Source organism: Typopeltis vanoorti, chromosome 26 (genome assembly GCF_054136105.1).
Source record: "Typopeltis vanoorti isolate ZY-2024b chromosome 26, IOZ_Tvanoo_1.0, whole genome shotgun sequence".
NCBI lineage: Eukaryota > Metazoa > Arthropoda > Arachnida > Uropygi > Thelyphonidae > Typopeltis > Typopeltis vanoorti.
The window spans coordinates 18,414,877-18,428,173 of record NC_143574.1 but is presented as its reverse complement, the minus strand read 5'-3'; the positions used below and the strand labels follow the sequence as shown (position 1 = coordinate 18,428,173).

Here is a 13,297-nt window from a genome sequence, read left to right as displayed (position 1 = left end):
AGACCACAAATCAGAATGGGATAGTTAGTATAAGGCATCAAAATAAGGATGGGACAAATCGGCTTCTGCAATTCATGTATACTAATGCCAGAAGTATTAGGAACAAGAAGTAAGAATTTTTGACCTTGGTTGGCACTTCCAGGCCACAGGTTATTGGCATTAGTGAAACATGGCTGACAGAAGATGATATAGCTAGTGGGATTGAATGTGAGGGAGTATGGTGTGTTCAGGAGTGACAGGGAGAATAAAATGGGGGGAGGAGTGTTATTGATGATAGCTGATGAGCTACAGCCAAGGAGAATAGAAGTAGAACTGCAGAATAGAGAAATGAGCACATTTGAGGCTATTTGGTGTGAGATTGAAACTAGCAGAACAAAATATACAGTTGAGTGCTGCTATAGACCAGGTTGATGGAATAGATGGTGGAGATAGTATGCATAAGCAAATAGAAGAAATGAGTGGAAGGAGGGTATTTATTATGGGAGATTTCAACTATGGTAACATTGATTGGAAGGAGGAGAGGACACATGGGAGGAAGGAATTGGATTTTATGCGGTTATTAAGGGATAACTATCTGCGACAGCATGTAATGGAAAATACTAGGGGTCAGAGAGTGCTTGACCTAGTAATTATATCTGAGAATTTCGCTGAACAAATATGACCACGTTGCCACCAATTGGTGAGAGTGATCATAGGGTCTTGACTTGGGAGGTGGCTAAAGGTGTGGAAACAGGGTACATGTGGAATTATCGGGCTGGTAAGTATGGAATGACAAGCTTAGGAGTTTGATTGGTTCAGTGCCACGGCATGTAAAACTGCAAGGACTGGATGTTGGTAGTTCATGGGAGGTGGTTAAGAAGTGTTTGCATGAAGCAATGAAGCAATTGAGCTGCAAAAAAAGAAACAACTGTGGAGGGAATTTAAGGAGAAAGGTGAGCGGCAGACACATGAACAGTATAAAGCACAGGCCAGAAGGGTAACAAGTGTGGTAAGAAAATCAAAAGTGGATTATGAAAGAACATTTGCCATGCAGGCTAAAGAGAATAACAAACAGTTTTTTCGATATGTTGCAAGTAAAAGAAAAAATGTATATGGCAGAATGATTTTAAAAGAATGCTGATGGTAGGGAGGTAACCGAATCAGTTGATATAGTGAAATTACTGAACGAGCACCTTGCAAGAGTGTATCATCCAGGTGGTGACATTGCAGGAATGAATGAACCAATAGCTTATATGGGAATTGTGGTGAATGAAGTGAAGGTGAATAGTCTATTACAAAACCTCAATGTCAATACATCTGTGGGATTGGATTGTATACCAGCTCGTGTCGTACGTGAAACGGCTAAAGAACTGTCAGTGCCCTTGACCATTTTGTTTAATTTGAGTCTCATGTCTGGGTTAGTCCCGAGGGGGGTGGAAAGAGAGGAAAATAGTTCCACTGCACAAAGGAGGTTCCAAGACTGCTGTTGTAAATTATCGACTGATCAGCATATCAGGAATTGTCAAGGTCTTGGAGAAAATAGTCAAGAGGAAAATACAGGATTGGATAGATGAAAATGGGATACTGTATGGGGGACAGCATGGTTTTGTGAGATCATGCCTCAGTAACTTGCTCACATTTTATAACACAGTGACGGCTGAACTGGATAAGGGTAATGGGTTTACAGTGATTCTACTGGACCTTGCTAAGGCCTTTGACAGGACCACATGGAATTCTAATCATTAAACCGCAGCATATGGGGATGGATATAGGGTTGGTGAGATGGATAGGAGGGTGGTTGATGGAGAGATATCAGAGAGTGGTTTATTCAGGAATAGAATCCAAAAGATGGCCTGTGAGTAGTAGTGTGCTGCAGGATTCTGTTCTTAGACCACTACTGTTCATTAACGATATAGGAAAGGATCTGAGAGGAAGTGTTCATTTGTTTGCTGATGATACAAAGTTGGGTAGAGCAATAGTGAGTGCACAGGATGTCAAAATTTTGCTGGATGATTTGGATAGTTTGGAGGACTGGGCTAAGAAGAATGGATGTCAATTTAATGTGGCAAAGTGTAAGGTTATGCATTTTGGGGTGAAAAGATTAGCAACAGTATATCACATTGGTGGAACCATACTCCAGGAGATTGACGAGGCCAGGGATTTGGAAGTGTTGGTGGATAGGGAGTTGAAGTTTTGGGGGCACATTGCAAAAGTGGCTAAATCAGCTCATCAAATCACTTGGTTGCTGAAAAATACTTTAAGAAGCAGAGACAAACAGGTTATTGTTCCTCTGTATCGAGCCTTGATAAGACCCCACTAGACTACTGTGCCCAGATATGGGTGCCAGGGTTTCTTCTTGATGGTTGAGGAGGTCGAGAGGTTCCAGAGACGAGTGACCAAGACGATAGCAGGTCTATGGAATGAACCTTATGAGAACAGGTTGAAGATTTGTGGGTTGCAGAAATTGGTTGATAGGCGGAAAAGGAGTGATATGATTGAGACATTCAATTACTGAAGGGTTTCTATAAGATTAATTCAGAAGATATTTTTGAGAATAGGACTGGTGGTGGGAGGACTTCCGGCCATACATGGAAGCTGGTCAAGAGTGTGGTTAGCAAGGGTGTTAGAGCTAGGTGTTTTACTTGGAGAGGTGGTGAATGAGTGAAATAAGCTGCCAGAGTCTGTTGTGAGTGCCATGACCATGAATGAGTTCCAGGCGAGGTTTGATGGGTACTGTGTGAATGTCGAATAGTTGTTCTTGACATGATGTTAGGGCCTCCCTCGATGAGTCTATTGACTCCTTGGAGTTGCCCCTAATAATAAGGGCAACTCCAAGGAGTCAAAGTCCTTAACATTTATTAGAGTAAAAGGTTTACTGAAGTGTTTTTTAGAACAGCATTAATGTTAAGGGCTTTGACTGGAGAATTTGATGTTTGCTGCCTTGGAAATTTGTGGCAAAGTTATTACATTCAGAATTCATGTTTATTTCATTGACACACATTCTATATGTGGCAAGTATTTTATTTGACTCCACTTCATCTTGTAAAGAGATCCTATATATCTTCTAGTCAAGTAAAATGGACTTTGTACCCTCAAGAGTGAACATAAAAAAAAAAAAAAAAAAAGTCCTGAATAAGTTACTATTGAAAGAGTTAATGACTTTTGATATTTTTTTTATGCCTGTTTCAGTCTGTATAAAATGCAGACTGAAACAGGCATAACTCATCAGATAAATATTGAGATAGTGTATACATATGCAAATCAGTGTAGAGTGGGTCAGCATTGTCATCTAAGCTGCTTTGTATAGCATGATGGCTACCTCCAGACTGACATGATGGTGCTTCTATTATGCTGGGATATGTATATTGCTGGCTTGGTTGGCCAAGTGGTTAGTGTATCTGTTCTCCAGTAAAACGACCGTGGGTTCACAAACATTCATGCCATGAGCATGGGTGTTTGTGATTGTCTTTGAAAATACTAGTGGTGGGCAGTAGATGCCATTGGTGTGGATGATGAGGTTTGCTGTAATTGGTGGAGATGGAGAGTTGTAGAAGTTGGTGCCCTCCCTCGATGAGTATTTGGACTCCTTAGAGATGTCATGTAATAATAATATTTATGTGCAGTGGTGTCTCAACTGCACTAAAAATTTTCTAAGCATTAATTTATTCAGTGTATGGCTCACACATGAAAAGTTACATTACATTAATCCTTAATATATATATATATGGACATAGTGATAGACATATGTACAATAATAAGACATAATACAGTTATAAAAGAGACACTCAAGAATAAGCTACAACTGTATGTCTAGGTTGATTATCCAGTCAACTGCACTTGGTGTAGCATGGATGAAGTCTGACAGGTTTCCACTGTATGCACATTGGACACATTTTGCTGTAATATGATTAATTATCTGGCAGGGTGATCCACAGTCGCACCTGGGTGAGGTAATCATACCCCATTTGTAAAGGTGGTCTGCACATCTGCCATGGTTGGTATGGATTCAGTTAAGGGTAGACCAAGTGTTCCGAGGTAGGTCAAAACCTGAAGGCATCTGCGTTAGGTCTACTAATTCATGGAAGACCCCTGTTGAAGTGTTACACCAGGACTCTTTCCACTTCTCCTTCATGTTGAAACTTGTCTCTGCAAGACTTTTTGCTGTTAAGATTGGAGGGTGCCTTGTGTTAAATATTTTATTATACATATATTTTATACTTAATTAGTGGTTACTGCTTGATTATATCCTATCTTATTCAAAACCTTATTCAATTTAATCCTACCAGCTGCTCTATTGTTATGTCATTGCTTTCTCTATATTTTCTGTTTTATATATATCTATTCTATCTTTCTATCGCTATTTTACTTCTTCAGATATCGAGCCTAATATACATATATCTAGGATAGTTTCCTCTTCAGATACTGGCGAATTTATATTTTGCTGCACCAGCCAGTATCCTATAGCAGAAAAGGATCCTTACTCAGGGAGACAATACTAGATTCTGAGGCGTTCTTACACAATATAGATTCAGATAATTGCAGTCATGACCTAAATCTATAATTATCTTTTACTTTCTAAATCCTTCCCGCCAAAATAGGTTCTATTTTTATAAGTGGTAGTTTGGAATCGTAATCAGGCATGACTCAGGTTTAGTCAAATATGACATGCTTATTAGAATATCTAAACAGAATACAAAATTTCATACACTCAATTATGACTCAATACTAATTAAAACTTGAGTTAAGAGGTTAACATATTCTAAACTAAATCTAAGGTCATAAAGCATGCAAAACACAGTAACTGCATATTGGAATAGATAGCAAATGATATGAAGTTAAGCTAAATTCCTTTCTGTAATGCTATTCATAAAACAATATAAACAAACATTCTAATGTTACTCAGTTACTAAAATCCACAATTCTAATCTCATTAAGTTAATCCTATTACATGCAATGCAAAAGGTCTCTTCTAAACAATTCTTCTTACTCTCAAAGGAGGTTAACTTTCTAATTAGAGACTGCCCACAGAGTTCCTTAAAATACTGTCCTTAATTTCACATTCGCAAACAATCTTCTCTCTTCTAATGAATTTTATACACAAAATAGAGTAATTTCACCTTACCGAACTTTTTCCGCATCTTTCAGCACCACGTGTACGTCTGGTTACTTCTTGTCTATTGGCTGTCCATACGCCAACGTAAGGGTTATGCTATCTTCATTATTTTTGCCGAAAACGGACTTAAATCCTTGTGTTTCAGGAACAACTCGATGGGACTTCTCAGTGACGGCTTGATTCTGCTAGGACTGGAAATTTTTACCTTCAGCTTTGCGTAGAATCCGTCTCCATTTTCAGGAAAGCCTGCTGTCTGACATCTTATCTTAGCACAGATGCTTCATCCCCCCCCCCTTTACACGAACTCCCGCTAACTTCCAAGCCACCGAACAGGAAAATGATAGGACAAGAGAGATCTCCGATACGGCGCTCATCCCCTTATATTCTTCATTTCAACGCCCCTTTTTCCTCAGTCCCCTTTGCACACGAGCCATATCTTTTCACTCTTTGCTTTTTTCTGATGCTGTTATGCTCTAGTATTCCCGGAATTTGCGTCAATATTTATTCCACGTAAGCTACTGTCGCCAGCGTTACGCTGTACACGTGTAGTTCTATACCTTCCAAGAATTATTATTTAGTAACTATTTGATAACTCACAGTTATTTTTACACAGCTTAAGTGAGGCTTAAATTAAATCAGTTATCCCTCTTTTAAGATATACTCTAAAATAAAATCTTAATATGATCACAATAGCTTAAATATATGGTACATAAAATAAAAAATACAAATTTTTTACATAAAGTGAAGAAGTTTCACTTTTAACTTCAGCTGATGTGCAGGTATTTCTCTTTGTTTGTAAGTTTAATATGTTGGATTCTGAATGAATGACTTCTTTGCAAGATTCCTTCATTCAGGATCTAATTGACTTTAGCCTGTTTATTTCTAGGGGTGGGATGTCTTCGTGGATTGGAAGATTTTGGATTTCCATGATTTTGCTGTATTCATGTAGAAGAAGGTTAGATGTGTGGAGGTGGGATGTTGCTTAGCACTTGGAGCCAGCAGATTGGGGTTGATTTTATAGGTGAAACCATATTGTTTCTTGTTTTTAGCTTGGATTCTGTGTTAATGAGATGTGGTTTAAAAGATAGAGTTCTATTCATAGTGACGCCGAGATATTTTGAGAATCTGTTGTAGCATAGCAGTTTGTGGTTGATATAAACCATGAGTTCTTTGTTAGCCTGGTTATTGTTCAGGTGGAAGCATGAAACTTCTGTTATGCTAGGATTATTTGGACGTAATCTTCATTTGCTGATTTGGGCGTAACCTCCATCTAGGACTACAATGTCATCTGTTAGTGTATCTTCCATTGTAGTAAAATTGGTATGTCTGGTGACCAAATCCAGGGATATACTCCTTCCAGAAGCCTCTTGGTATGTTCTTCTTACCTACAGCTAAAACAGCTCCCACGAATCTTTTGTAATTATTGCTTGTTGGAGGAATCCAATGGACATATTTGTTAAGACAGGCAGCAAATATCCCAGTTGGCTTTCTGGAAGTTCCAGCAGTTAGATGGATCTGACTTGAATTTTCTAAGTAGAAAATATCCAATCAGTAGTTCTGTGTCCAGAGATAGCTCATTATTGTGAAAGAGCAACAGAGGATTACTAGAATTATGCTGTCTCAGGATTTACCCATGACTGACCAAATGCTAGCACAATGCAACAGTGGTCTATAAAAGAGAATTGAATGCATAAATTTTGAATTTACTATGGTGGAGCATGGTGGTTTTTTTCCAGGAGATCCTCTGGGTTGTATCCAAAACATGGTCTTCAAAGCCAGATTGACCATAGTCGTGATTGCAGATGTATTTCTTCTAAGCGGATGGTTGCTGATCTGCCCATCTGTCCAAAGTAAGCCAGCTTGCAGGAACAGGGTACTTTATAAACTCAGGCACTGACAGAGGAGGGAGCTGAACCTTGGGAAGAAGATAAGGGTAGCAAATTTACAGTGGGGCTTAAATGCTGTGTGGAGGTTGTACTTTTTTAAGGACCTAGCTATTTTTTCTGATGTGCCACAGGTGTAGGGTATGGTGACGGCATTTCTGAAATCCTTCTGAAGAGATTACTTAAAAGTTGTACTTAAAAAGTATCGTCCACTTAGAACACAAATCATGCATCTGCAATCACGACTATGGTCAATCTGGCCTTGCAGACCATGTTTTGGATACAATCCACAGGATCTGGAGAGAAACCACCATGCTCCACCATAGTAAATTAAAAAAAGAAAGACTATTTTTAGAATCTGTGGCGGCACTCACAAATCAATTGAATTTAAATAAATATGGTTGCATAAAACTTCCCAAAATTTGGGACACATTAATCATCAGAGATCCCCGAAGATGCCTCAGTGAGATGAATATTGGAAGCATTAAAAAGCAGTTTAATCCTTTCTGATTGCTGTATATATCCCATTGAGCCTCCAGCATGATGTCCTCACAGCATTTTAGCCTCAACACATGGAGCCCTGGACCTACTAGGTGTTTTCCATGTTCCTTGTAGTTGCAAATATCCTTCTATGGCCAAACAGGCAGAACAGCCAACATCAGAATTGCTGACCATAAGGACTATATCTATTTCTGTCACTACAACCATTCAGGTCTTGCTGCTCATGCTTTGGACACCCACCATAGATGCTGAAAGAAAGCCACTCTACTCCATTGCAACAAATATAAATACAAAAGACCTTTTCCTTGAAATTTTCTTCTGCCTTAAGAAACTATCCTTACCTGACCTTTCCCAAATTTGGTTGTATGAAACTGCCCTAAATTTGGGAAACCCTCATCCTTTAGTCTACTGGGGGGGGGGAACTTTTTTAGGACTTTAAGTCTACGCTCAGTTGACATGCTTCATCTTTGTTACTTAGTGTAGTATTGTCATCAGCAAAGCTGTGTATTGGATTTTTTAGTCAACTAAAGTCATTGATATATAGAAGGAATGGAGTGGGTGTGAGAACAGCCTGTGGAAACTCCAGTGTTAGTTGCATAGTTAGAGGATAAGGAACCCTCACCATCACATGTAGTGTGCTTTCATTCAGAAAGCTGACATTCCCAGCAGAAGTCTTGGGATAGGCTAAATGATGGGAACTTACTAACAGACCCTGTTGAAAACCCTGGAGATATCAAGAGCAACCACCTGAGAATTGCTAAATTTTTCATGCTGTTTGTCCAGAGATGAGTGACGTAGATAAATGGATCTCCTGTTGATTGGAAGTGATGTAATCCCTGCTGGTGATCCTTTATTAGTTGAGTACTTTCAAGATAGCATAGGAGTTAAATGTTGATAGTTCTCTTCATTACTTCAGAGAGCTGAGCTAAGAGAAATTAAGTGGTAGTTTGATGGTAAGGATTTGTCACCCTTCTTGGGAATAGGTCGTTATGTGTGCTAATTTCCATGTTGTAGGATAGATATCAGTGAAATATGAAAGTGTAAAAAAAGGCAACACACTGAGAATTAACTCTAGGGTACACATCTTTAGGATGTTGCAGAAATGCCATCAAGGCCAGGAGACTTTTTTTATATCTGATTTGGATAAAATTCTTATTTCTTTCTGGTGAAAGGTCAAGTAAGACATTGTGCAGTGAGCGTTTGGAATGGTTGGGGAACATTTGTCAAGGTCAACCATGCAGGAATTGGAGAAGTAAGAAGTCTGGAGGTTGGTTTTTTTTCTGTGGGTGAATGTGACAGAACCATCTGAGTGTAACAGAGTGAGAGCAGTGATGGACAGAAGTTATGGCCAGTGTCTTTGACAAGGGACCAGAAGGCATGACTGCCATTTGGACAGGAAGGAAATTTCCTGCTTTTACTCTTTCAGAATCCATTTTGGATGAGTTGATAAAATTTTCTTGTAGCTATTCCATGCTTTAGTATAAGCAGTGAAGGATGGCGGAGTTTTCGATGAAAGCCCTTATGGTATTATTATTATGTAGGTATCTCCATGAAGTTTACACAGGAGATCCATTATTCACACAATACCTATCATACCTCTCCTTAAACTCATTCACTAATGAAGCACTCACAACCACCTCTGGTAACTAATTCCACTTGCTAACCACACTCTTACACAATTTCCATGGGTATCCTCTTGTTTTCCCCCTTCCTACTGCTGAAAAAGTCTTCAGTGTCATTCCTATAAAACCCCTTTAATAACTTATATGCTTTTATCACGTCTCCTTTTTTTCACTTATCATCTAGTTTTTGAAGCACATAGATCTGCTCCATGTGAGCAGATCTATATGCAGCAGTCCAGATGTGGCCTTAATAAAGTCTTATAAAGGGAAACAATAACTGCTTTATCCCTGCTTGTTAGTGTGTTCTTTAACAACTGTGTAATCTGATGTGCTGTTTTGGTTACCTTTGCAATATGCCCACTTTAAACTTCAATTCCCTGTCTACAATCATCCCCAAGTCCCTGACCTCATCAGTTTCCTGCAGTTCAGTTCCATCAATATAATACCCTGCTTGGTATCTCTTCTTTCCAAAGTGCATCACCTTACACTTAGCCACATTAAACTGGCAGACATTTACTTTTGTCTTTACTAGCAAACTATTTAAGTCATCCTGTGGGATCTCTACATCACCTTCATTTACTGTTACTTTTCCCAGTTTTGCATCATCAGCAAACAACTGAATATTTCCCATCAAATCATTTCTTATATCATTGATGTACAAAATAAACAACAGAGGACCAACTGCTACACATGACTTCTCCTGGACTCAACTCCTCCATAAACCACTCCTTGATATCTGTCCATCAGCCACTCTCTAATCCGTATCACCAGATCCATATCCATCCCCATTTGCTTCAATTTACATAACAGAGTTCTATGTTGAATCTTGTCAGATGCCTTTTCAAAGTATAACAGTATCACTGAGTAGCCATTTCCCTTATCTAACTCCATTGTTACTTAATTACAAAAGTAAAAGTAAATAAAGCAGAACCTACCTTTCACAAAACCATGTTGCTCCTTATAAAGGATAATATTCCTATCTACTCAATCTTGAATTCTGTCTTTTACCAATTTCTCCAATACCTTAACCACTGCTCCTGAGATACTGATTGGCCTATAATTTGCAACTTCTGTCATGGAGCTTCCTTTATTAAATTGGACTATTTTGACCTCTTTTCACTTCAGAGGCTTAAATTAAACGGCTTATTCAGAGAAGCTGATAATTCCCTTGCACATTCTCATAATTCACAGGACGATATGCCATCTAATCCCTTGGCTGTGTTCGTATTGAGGTTCTGCAATATTCTAAGCACCTGCATTTCTTCTTCCTGTATTCTCCTATTAGTCAATGTCACATCTGACATTGGAGTCTCGCCATCTAGGCGGTACAGCGTTACAAAATGATCATTCAGTAACTCAACAATTTGGTTTACTTTTGTTATCTCCCCATCATCAGCACTTTTTAAAGTCATACTTCCATAGTCATTCCTCCTTTTACTTGCCACATAGTCAAAGAACTCTAGGATTTCCTTTGGCTTCATCTGTTAGCATTCTCTCATAATTAGCTTCATGCCATTCTTTCTGTCCTCTTTGAAGTTACTATATCCTTTGCATTCTGAGAGAGCCTTCCTTACCATGCAGGTCACCTTTCTTGCCTGTGCCTTGTACTGCTCATGGGCATGCTGGTCACCTCTTTCTTTATACTCCCTCCACAACATTTTCTTTGTCTGCAACTCCTACTTAATGATTCTATTCATCCATCTAACTATTACCTGATCTATCTTTCTGATTCTGGATATACATTCTTATATTGCTTTCTTCACACACCCCACTGAAAGCTGACTTCTCGGTTTGTCATAATCACGTGCTTCGTAATTCCACGCATATCCCTTCTTAATGGAAAATCCTGCATGTCTGGCAATCCAAGTCAAGACTACATGATCATTTTCTCCAAGCAGAGGCAGGGTAGCTAGATTGGTTACTGTTAAGTTTTCTGATACCACGACTAGATCCACTGCTCTCAAACCTTGTGTCCCCTCCATTAAATGCTGTCTCAGGTAATTATCTCTCAGCAGCTGTATAAATTCCATTTTCCTTTCCTCCTCGGAGCTATTCCTCCTCCTAAACTAGGTCCCCATAATTGAAATTCCAGTAATAATTACTAGACCTGCACTCATCATGCTAATTTGCCAATGCATGCCATCTTCATTCTCCCTTATACTCTTTTGGATTGTAGCAGCAACCAATTATATATTTCATCCTGTTAGACAGAGATGCAGAGAGTCTCAAATGAATGCTCTCTGCATCCCTGTCCTACTGATGCATACTTTTTTTGGTTTCAATTCTGCTATTATTAGCAAAACTCCTTCTTCATGCCATTCTTTCTGCCCTCTTTGAAGTTACTATATCCTTTGCATTCTTCTCCTATGGCTATTTCATCCTTAGTTAATCAAGTCTGGACAAGTTGAGCTAACTAGTGCCAAAAACTCTTTGCCCTTATTTCAAATATGTCTGGCATTAGTATGCATAAAGTGCAATAACCCCTCCACACCTTGTATTGCTTAGCTCACTAAAGTTAAGAACCTGGGGAGCTTTATTCAGCATCATGCAATCACTCTCTGCTTACTAACCTCTAGGTTGAAATCCACACTCACCTGCATCCTCCCCTCCAAACATTCTAGTTTCTCTGACTCTGCACTTCCATACTCTTACTGAATAGTACTTTCTCAAGAAAGTCAACATTTAAAGAGAGGAAATCAAAACGTTTGGAATGTTAATGGCATTAAGGTAGCAATAGAGACAGCAATGTGTAATTAGGAAAGTTGCAATGAACTGTACTCAAGAAAGCTGCTTGATTTTCCAGGTGAGGTTTTTGCAGATTGGAGGTGATAATAGACATTACTGAAATTGGAGCAAAGATAACATATGTCTGTGAAGTGGATGTGGAAGGTTCTCTAAGGTTAACCACTTGGGCTAAGCACGTTCCCTAGCCACTTCGTAACTAGTTCATGGTATTCAATGCTATAAGATATAATAAAATAAAAAGGAACATATTAGATTAGATTTTTTTCTTTACAGGTGCAGTAATAGTAACTACTCCTCAAGATATTGCCCTTCTGGATGCAAGGAAAGGTGCAGAAATGTTTAAAAAAGTGGATGTACCTGTTCTTGGTATTATACAAAATATGAGTGCATTTCACTGTCCTAACTGTGGTCATGTTTCTCATATCTTTGGACAAGATGGAGCTAAAAGTTTAGCTAAAGAATTGGGTCTAAACATACTGGGTATGCCTTTTCCCCCTCTCTCTCTTTTTTTATGATTATTGAATTAATTAGATTTGATCATTTTTGCTGCAATGAATAAATCAAGAGTGTGCGATTCACATACTATCCATCAAAAAAATGACGTAAATTAACTATTAAAAAAATAACAAACAAATTTTTGAAAAAAGGTTAATACAGTAGATGCACACTTTGGCAAACACTACTATAACTAACTGATGTGTTATAATAAACTACAGGAAAAAATTCTAGCCAAAGAGTCCCATAGAATCAATGTTACTTACTAAACTCACTATTACAAAGAATTCAGATCTTCATAATAGCAAATTAAATTTCCTATCAATGGATGTCACAATAGCAGACAAAGGAAATGGTGGAAAATTGTCTCTCTCTCTCTCTCGGATCTCCTCATGTCTGAGGACTCGTGACCTTCCTGATGATACTTCGCCATTTCTTTCTCTCCTGTGCTTCTCTTATTGTTTGTTCTTTAAGTCCAGTGATTCTTGATATTTGGTCAATCCACCTGTAGGGTGGTTTTTCCTCTTTTTCTTTCCCCACACGGTTTACCCTGGATGATTATTTTTTCCAGGGCAGTTGCCTTCCCTTCTGCATATGTGTTCCAAAACATTGCACTATTCTCTTGTCAATTATGTTTATCAGTCTTGTGTGGATATTCAGTTCTTCTAGGATACTTTTGTTTGTTCATTTTTCTGTCCGAGATACTCTTAACAATCTTCTCCAGCACCAGAGCTTGAACACCTCAAATCTTCTTCTCTCATCTTTTGGCATTGTCCAAGATTCAGAAGCATAGAGAAAGATTGAATAAATAAAGGTTTCTACAAGCTTAATTTTGGTCTTTTGGAGATGTGCATGTCTTTCCAGATCTTAGTTAAATCAGTCATTGCTTTCTTAGCTAGTGCTGTTCCTCTTCTTATCTCTTTTTTGCATCCATTTTTTTTGTTATTATCACTCCAAGG

At 38.5% G+C, this 13,297-nt stretch overlaps 1 protein-coding gene across 2 annotated transcripts in view; it reads left to right on the top strand.

Moving 5' to 3' along the window:
* Nubpl (NUBP iron-sulfur cluster assembly factor, mitochondrial) overlaps window positions 1–13,297 on the top strand; it is a 115,180-nt gene that overhangs the window by 83,708 nt on the left and 18,175 nt on the right. Inside the window, exon 8 of one of the 2 annotated variants that reach the window (XM_090414920.1) lies at window positions 12,117–12,323. The exons of the other annotated variant lie outside the window; for it this stretch is intronic. Within the exon in view, the coding sequence (XP_090271046.1) occupies window positions 12,117–12,323 (207 nt within the window). The remainder of the gene's footprint in view (window positions 1–12,116; window positions 12,324–13,297) is intronic. 2 annotated transcript variants of the gene reach the window in all.